This window comes from Coffea eugenioides, unplaced genomic scaffold (genome assembly GCF_003713205.1).
Source record: "Coffea eugenioides isolate CCC68of unplaced genomic scaffold, Ceug_1.0 ScVebR1_2616;HRSCAF=3676, whole genome shotgun sequence".
NCBI classification, from domain to species: Eukaryota; Viridiplantae; Streptophyta; class Magnoliopsida; order Gentianales; family Rubiaceae; genus Coffea; species Coffea eugenioides.
In genome coordinates, this window is record NW_020863119.1 from 245 (window position 1) to 9,087 (window position 8,843).

The following is an 8,843-nucleotide window of genomic DNA, read 5'->3' on the forward strand; positions in this document are numbered from 1 at the left end:
AGATGAAGCCAAAGTTTGTCCGTAAAACTGAATAGCAGAAGCAGTTGTGGTCTCCAATTGGGTATAAGAGTGTTGTATGTATTCTGAATGCGTGCAAGAGCGGCGGTAAGGTAGAAGCAAATAGAGGAAATTCAGCATCTCACGAAACCAGATTTTGTCGTTCAACTTAATAGCAGAAGCAGCTACGTCTCCGACTTCGGTGAAACGTGAAGCGTATTAGCATACCAAGGTAACATGACTGAACCATGTCAGTAATTGTGGCCAATAATTTGTCACCCAAATGCACATCTGTTAAAGGAAGGATGAAATTAGAGTCACTGAAGACATAATATGAAGATGATAGAAGAATAGTGAAGTTGTACTGTATTTGTATGTGTGTACCGTATCTGTGTGTGTGTGAGCATTTTTTGTTTCAGTGATGGACTATAATGGGATAGTAGTTTTTGGAAGACCTAGGGTTATGTATTCAAGTAAACCGTCGACTGAAATTAGGGAAAGATGAGAGAAACAAAGTCACATTTAACAAGTGAATGAATATACATCCTGTTGTAAATTAGTTACATGTTATAGCCACCGTATTACAATTGATATGAATCATTGTGCATGTAGTAATTGGTCCATGCTGATGGAGTAATATTAGTTTGCCCCTCTCCTGACCATACAGTGTGTATAAAATGGAGGTGTAGAGTTGAATGAGGTGAAGCAGAGGAAAAGACACATATGTGAATAATAAATGGGTGAACCTTGTGTTGTAAGTCAATTACATGATGTAAGAAATATATTACAATGAGTAGAAAGTAGGGTTATGTATTCAAGTAAACCATCGACTGGAATTAGGGAAAGATGAGAGAAACAAAGTCACATTTAACAAGTGAATGAATATACATCTTGTTGTAAATTAGTTACATGTTATAGCCACCGTATTACAATTGATATGAATTATTGTGCATCTAGTAATTGGTCCACGCTCATGGAGCAATATTAGTTTGCCCCTCTCCTGACCATACAGTGTGTATAAAATGAAGGCGTAGAGTTGAATGAGGTGAAGCAGAGGAAAAGACACATATGTGAATAATAAATGGGTGAACCTTGTGTTGTAAGTCAATTACATGATGTAAGAAATATATTACAATGAGTAGAAAGTACTTGTTTGGCCCTCACAATGTAGAAAAAGTAGAAAATGTGGAGTTGGTTTATGCAGTTGTCATTAACGAATGACATAAGGTCCAGTGAGCTAAAGAACCTAGAATCAAAATATAATCACCAGCGTGGATGTACATACAGTTAAAATAGACTTACATCGTGTGACCAATACATTACAGTCCGTATAAGTTAGTGTACATGGAGTTATATTTGTACATATATAATGCCGTTGTCTTAGAGTAAAAGTAAGGTGATGTGAATCATTAATCATATTGATAAGCGTAATAATAGGATTTGGTATATGTGTAATGTGTGATTCATAATACATTATAAATGGTAATATACATTTATATTGTCATTTATGTACATACTATTCATGAAATGTTGCAAATTAGGGTGTTTGATGCATAATTGACAGGAGCAGAAGTAATGGATTGCAGCAAATTGGTAGAAAATAGGACCCCTGAGTTAGGAATGGAGTTCAACAGTGAAGAGGATGCGTACAAGTTTTACAACAAGTATGCCTTTAAAATGGGTTTCAGTGTACGTAAAGACTATCTGAATAAAGACAAAGACGGCGTGACCACGTCTAGGAGATATAGTTGCTGCAAGGAAGGTGTGAAACGCAAGTACGAATGTGATGTGATGCCAAAGAGGACACGAGCGCCGACGAAAACAGGGTGTGGAGCTAAGATGGTTATCGTGTTGTTTAGAGGGACAATGAAGTACCGTGTGCATGACCTTGTCTTAGAGCATAATCATGAGTTGCACATTGCTCAATGTGCTCACATGATGCCATCACAAAGAAAAGTGAGTGTGGCTCAAGGATTCCAAGCTGAAATAAGCGAGGATGCTGGGCTTTCATTGAAACAGAGCCATGAGCTTATGGGAACGGAAGCAGGTGGGATGGGTAATGTGGGATATACTCGGGATGATCTTAAACGATATCTTCGAACGAGACGGGAAAGGAGCTTGAAATATGGAGAAGCAGGTAGCATGCTGAATTATTTTCAAGAGCAAACACTCGAGAATCCATCCTTTTTTCATGCCGTACAGCTGGACTGTGAAGAGCAGATAACGAATATCTTTTGGGCTGATGCAGGAATGTTAATTGACTACAACTTTTTTGGAGACGTAGTCACATTCGACACAACCTACAAAACAAATAAAGAATACCGGCCACTTGGAGTATTTGTGGGTTTTAACCAGCATAGGCAAATTGTGATATTCGGTGCTGCCCTTATGTATGATGAGACGATAGATTCTTTCAAATGGGTGTTTGGTACATTTTTAGAAGCAATGTGCGGAAAACATCCAAGTACCATACTAACCGACCAAGATCACGCCATGGCAGCCGCTCTTTCAATTGTCATGCCTGAAACATTTCACGGTCTATGTACGTTTCACATAAGGCGTAATTTTATGAAACATCTTGGCAATCACTACAAGGAAAATAGTGATCTTCCATACATGTTTGGTGCCTGCATGTATGAGTTTGAAGAAGTGGAACAATTCAATAGGGTGTGGGAGGCGATGGTGAAGAAACACAATCTTGAAAATAATGAATGGCTCTCGGGGTTGTACAAAATTCGTGATAAATGGGCAAGGTGCATGATGAAAGAAAGATGGACCGCGGGAATGCGAAGCACCCAACTCAGCGAAAGCCTAAATGCAGCAATTAAAAATCATTTGAAACTGGATCATGACCTTGTGCAGTTCTTTAGACATTTCAATCGGGTGGTTGATGAAAAGAGACATAATGAACTGATCGCAGAATATGAAATGAGGCAAAAGCTCCCCATGGTAGGGTTAAGGCAAACACCTATGCTTGTGCATGCATCAGAGACGTATTCACCAACCGTATTTGTTGCATTCCAAAATGAATATGGCGAGTCAACAGCTATGGTTATATTGAGACAACAAGATGCAGCAATGTTTGTGGAGTTTGCGGTCATGAGGTATGATGGAGGACCTGAAAGAACAGTAGTATTCAATCGGAATGATCTAAGTGTACGTTGCAATTGCAAAAAATACGAGAATGAAGGCATTTTATGTGGGCACGCGTTGAAGGTGTTTGATACCGTGGGCATAAAAATAATTCCTCCTGAATACATTAAGAGGCGATGGACAAAAAGAGCTCGGGCTGGAGACTGTTTTGATCGGCGAGGACAGGAAGTTGTGGCTGATCCTAAAGTCATGATTTCAACTCGTTATCGGGAGCTCGCTCCGGCCATGATTAAGGTCGCAACTCGAGCAGCAATGTCGGAGGACACCAGCAAAGTAGCAATCACTGTCATATCCGATTTGTCAAAGAGAGTTGAGCTCCTCCTCTCAGAAAGCGAAGAGCAACCTTTGCAAAATCAAAAAAATTTGAATATGGAGGAACGAGATAAAATTGAAATTGTAAATGAAATGGGGGAGGCAGTAGTCGCAAGAGGCATTAAAAAACGAGGCGGTGGGAAGAAAAGTAGAGTGATGCGAAGTTGGGTCGATAAATTTGACAGAGTAAAAAGAAAATCTAGATTATCAAGGACTACACAGACTACGGTATGGATCAAATTTTGGTACATGGGGAACATTTATGCTAAAACTAAGTTATTGTTATACTATTAACTAAAGTTTAGGTAACATTCATTATGAAATAATATTATTGCCGTGTCAATACTGTAGGTCTCAGAATCGGAGCCGACATCGATTTCATTTGAAGAATACATGTTTATGGGATGCCGTTCATCTACTGACTCTGTTTCGGTTAGTATAAAATGGACATGACTCTTGCTTTTATTTGGATGTTTCTAACAGCATAAATAGTTACATTGATGTTACATTGTGTGATAATGTTGTTACGGCCGTCATCCCTCCTGATATACGTATTTTGTTTGTCTCATACAATGATTTTGCCCATACGAAACTTGTAGACGCATTCAATGAGTCAGACAGTGAATGGCCCTCCAAATGCTGTTGCTCCCGATATCGATGAAAGTCAAACGGTATGCTTACATTTAGTTGTTAAAATAAAACCTTCTTGTTCATGTAGTAGAGCTACCTTTTTTTCTTTAATTGTAACGGTGAGCTCCCGAAGGCTGTCAAATCATGCAAATTATGTAGTTAACGTATGCTCGCTTTAATAACGTATTATTTTTTATTATTTCAAGGTCCACCGTTTGGCTAATCAGGGGCCTCCTGCAAGTGTCCCTACAGAATGGATGCATCCCAGATTTTCTATTTTTTCCAAGCATAACTCCGTCAGAGATGTTTTAATGGTCTGATATATCATTTTTGTTATAATGTCTAGTCCAATTTAACTTTATAAGTGAGTAATATAGGCACTGGTAATGATTTGTTGACAGTCGATTACTTATACTATATAATGTAGGAGGAGCGTGGGGCAATTTCAACACACTGTGATGTTGATGCATATCATGTATTTGCACCATCACCTCAGGTGACAAATTTTTATCGTTACAGCACATATTTATGTAATGTTATTAATTGGAGACTTGGACATCGTATATCATTAATCGTATGTTTTATTAATAATATTTGCTGATTTGCCATCGTTACACATTTCAGGAAAGAAATAACACACAGGGATTGCAACTACGCGTTGACGTCGCCTCCCCCCAAAATGAGGTTGATGAATGATGTGTAACTATACATTTTGAACGAGACATTAAGTGGTTATCCCAACTTGAGAATGCTGCATATGTACGTTACAAGCAGTTAATAAGCTATTACAACTTATTGACGAGGTTATACAGGCACCATTGATGTTTCACTCTTTTCAAATTTAGACAAGTGGATTACAATTGTAATCGCATCTAGTGTTAGTAGTCATCAATAGTTTGTATTGGGTTGTATAAAATTGTTAGAAAATTATAAAGTTGGTAGAAAATTGAAGTAACAATTTTACAATAGAATTGAACGTGTTTTTTGTGATCGGATATTTTTCACTAAAACGACCATAACAGTTGAATGGTTATCGTGATATGTATACCGTTCTACTACATTCAATTGCATACCTTAATAACATATTTATTGGCATAGATCGCACCGCCAAAGGTACGATATATAGGATAACACAATCTAAAGTCTAAATTGTCTTGATTTTATTATGATGATAAATTCGAATTATTATTGGGCTATTTTTATAAAACATTATCATTTAGGCCATTTGTTTTGCATCGCTTGACGAATTTAGTGCACCATTGACATGATATATCACAGGCACATCAATTGGTATTACAAGTTTTTAGGTTAATTAAATTATGGTCAAGCCAGGTCACGACCACATTTTGGTAATAGGTGCGCATAAGAAAATGATTCCTTGGAGAACTAATTTGTAACGTTAAAATGAAGTTTTACAATGCAACAAAAAGGAAGAACGAACAGTACACAATGGGTTACAACCAGTTAGGGATCTGTTACTGTTACGTTACAACTAGTTACGACTGTTTAACAGGCATGATTAATATCCAAATATGGTAAGCAATTTGTTTGAGTAGAGATTATAATGAGTATAGTTTTACCGCTACCCTAACAAACATTGAACTACATCCCTTGTTATCAGTTGTATCCCATACAACACTTGGGAACGCCGTCATGCATTAGACAATGGGGTATGTACCTTTGAAAGTCATCGTCGCTTGATTCAGTAAAGTCAGATAGGTCCGGATCAGATATAAGCATGGGATCTGCTAAAATGTGCTGAACATCAAATTGTTTTCCAATACCATGTCTTTTTGCGGCTTGGATCTCGTGAAACCTGTGAAGCCTACGCTCCATCTGCATAATTTCTCGCTGTAGTCTATGTAATACGCTTGCATCATTGGCTTGTGGTCCTATAACAAGATCCGCCGACCTTGTTCTCGGGACGCGGAGGCTATGCCAGCGACAAAGTACCTCTAATTCCATTCTTCGCTCACGAACAGGCTCCCATATGGGTTTATGGTCCATAACGGAATAGCCAGACGGTAGATGATTATTGACGGTATTTTTAAAAATGTGACCTAAATTTCCCAGAGAGTTGTTGGTGTTAAGCGGAGCATTCTTGAACTCGCGTTTGGTACCATATAAAATCCTCCCGTCTGGTGTTTCGTACTTGCTGATGGCATTTGTTGGACCCAACGATACTTTCCGTCTTTTTTGCCGAACATTTGATGGTGAGCTTGTATGAGATCCTTCGTTTGTGGATTGCATGACTATGCTGATATCTACTGCTTTTTGGTTGGATGAAAGAAAGGATCTACTGATAAAGAAAAAGGTGGGAGAAAAAAAGAGGTAGAAATTTTTAACGGAGCACCTGTTTCAGACCATGCATAGTAAATGGTTTCTTCTGGCAACTTGACCAACTGCTTGCTGTGTCATTTCATGCTGTTCTCCACAGGATAGTACTCCTGGGTGAGTTGGTGAAGCCATGGAAACCACTTATTAACGAGAGAATAGACTCAACGTTTGGTCAAATGTATAGTGTGTGGATGGAATAATGGTTCAATTCGATTGGATCATGACCTGTACTCCAACAACAATTGGGTCGTGAATACCCAGTTATACATCAGTCACCTTACCTTTCAAGTGTAACAAGAAGTTGCAACCAGCATATGTACGTTACAAGAAATTAATAAGCTGTTACCGCTTATTGATGTGCTTGTACAGGCACCTTGTCATTTGCTTGTATGTTAAAACTTAGACAATTTGTTTATAATTGTATTAATGATAAGTATTACAGATAGTTGGGGAAGCACTTCAATAGGTAGTACTCCTTCAGTACAGAAATGAACTTACAATTGGCGGCTCGGCTTGGTTCCACGTGACCACATAATAAGTAACAGTTTCACAGAAGAACATGATACTTCGTTGGGACAAGTAATTTGAAAGTATGGTAACTAATATTTAAAATGCAACAAATTTTGATTACGCCATGTACCATTTTGAGTTACAACTAGTTATATATATGTTATAATTCATTACAACTAATGAATTTGCAATCGGCAGTTTTTCGTCTTATCTAGTTAAAACTAGTGATATTACAACTAGAAATTTTCTGATATTACAACTAGTGATACTACAACTAGTTAATATCTGATGAACCTTTCCTCTTCTCTTGTTTGTGCAATTGCACTCGGCACAAACAACAAGTCCTCCCCCCAACACATAAAATTTCATTAGACACTTTAGTAAGTGTCTAATGAGAACATAAAGATGATCGATTCGAACCCCAAAACAATTGATGTAGCGAGGCCTTCTCGAACATCTCATTAAATTAGCGAGATCTTCTCGAACATCATACAACCTACTGGCTGCTATTTGGCAGCCAAGAACTTGATTTTTGTGTGAACCCTCTATTGATGACACTGCAATTGAAGTTAGAGGCGGGTTGAAGAATACTAATAATAAATTTTGTATTACAATTACACGTTGTCGAACGGGAGTTACACCATGTGCAAACAGAGTTATGGAGTATACAAAATGCACACACCTTCAGCAACGATTGCACTTGGAACCTTTCCTGTGTATGTAGGCAAATTTTGCATTACTGCCCCAAATCCATGAAATAGGCATGCCAGGAAGTAGGTGACGGGATTGAAATCTATAGAGTAACATCCTTTCTTGGGAATCATGTCCATTTGATTTCACACCTACTTTGAGTACAAGGCGTACAGGAGATAGTATCGAGACGTTTGATGAGTGTTACGGCGAGTTACTAAACAGTTACAGAAAATTGCAGCTTTTATCATGAAAGGAACTTAACAAAAACTCAGCAGGTCATGTGCGTTGGTTGAGGGTTCCGACCTTCCGTATACCGTTTATATGTGTATAAAGTTTTTTCATGCAGTATTTGTTAAAAACAAGAATTTTTTCATGCTTTATGCCTTACCTGTACATTATTTCATCACACACTTTATCATCTTGACCCCATATTTAATATTTGATGCACAAGTACTTTACGTGGCTTTACACCTTGTTCAAAGAAGTCTTTGTTTTGAGCAAGTGTGGTAGTTACTGACAATAAATGGATACAGATAATAAAACCTTCAAACTTTAATGCCTGTGGTCGGTATTACAAGTTCTTAGCATATAGTTACGTTTTGTTTTTATAAAAATACTTGTACAAGGGAGGTTATTAATGACAATAAATGGTGTCTTTGGTCCATATAATAGGGAGATTTGGAAGGGCAGCGTCCTTCCCACCAAGTTTGGACTTCAAAGATGCATCTTAATGCTTTGAAAATGTAACTAATTTTTTTTCATTGTCCATACTCTTCATCGTACCATAATCTAAATGGCATTGGTGCCATGGGTTTTCATTGTCCATACTCTTCATAGTGCCCGTATTACAAGTAGTTGGCATAGAGTTACGAAAAATATACATAAATATACATGTTCGGCTAATGTTATTACTGACAACTGCAACTCGAAGAACGCAAAATATATGACTTAAAATCACATTTTATGGCCACAACCGATAAATAAACAGTATGTTACAAAAAGACGCACATTTCGTCGCTAATATGGCCAGGTCGAAAAACTACTATTTCAAAAACATCCTTTGCTACTATAAAAAAGAGTCCTGAATTTACATCCTTAACTATGATGATCTTGCAACCTTTTACTGTTTACTCCCAACCGTGGCGACAATAGTGTCCTGAAACTTTGTATTATGCTCCGAACTACAAAGCCGCGCGGTGTACATAATTCGA

General features: G+C 37.8%; 1 protein-coding gene across 1 annotated transcript; it reads left to right on the forward strand.

Moving 5' to 3' along the window:
* Window positions 1-1,572: 1,572 nt before the first annotated feature.
* On the forward strand, window positions 1,573-4,788 carry LOC113757019 (protein FAR1-RELATED SEQUENCE 5-like). The gene is made up of 6 exons (XM_027300437.1): window positions 1,573-3,690; window positions 3,814-3,894; window positions 4,062-4,133; window positions 4,299-4,406; window positions 4,520-4,588; window positions 4,717-4,788. The coding sequence occupies exons 1-6, from the start codon at window positions 1,573-1,575 to the stop codon at window positions 4,786-4,788; spliced, it is 2,520 nt and encodes an 839-aa protein (XP_027156238.1).
* Window positions 4,789-8,843: the final 4,055 nt, after the last annotated feature.

Excerpts from the sequence above, each read along its gene's own strand:
- LOC113757019 (XM_027300437.1), top strand. The coding sequence starts at position 1,573 with ATGGATTGCAGCAAATTGGTAGAAAATAGGACCCCTGAGTTAGGAATG. Across the intron at positions 3,691-3,813 it reads CAAGGACTACACAGACTACG|GTCTCAGAATCGGAGCCGAC; the intron begins GTATGGATCAAA and ends TCAATACTGTAG. Across the intron at positions 4,134-4,298 it reads ATATCGATGAAAGTCAAACG|GTCCACCGTTTGGCTAATCA; the intron begins GTATGCTTACAT and ends TATTATTTCAAG.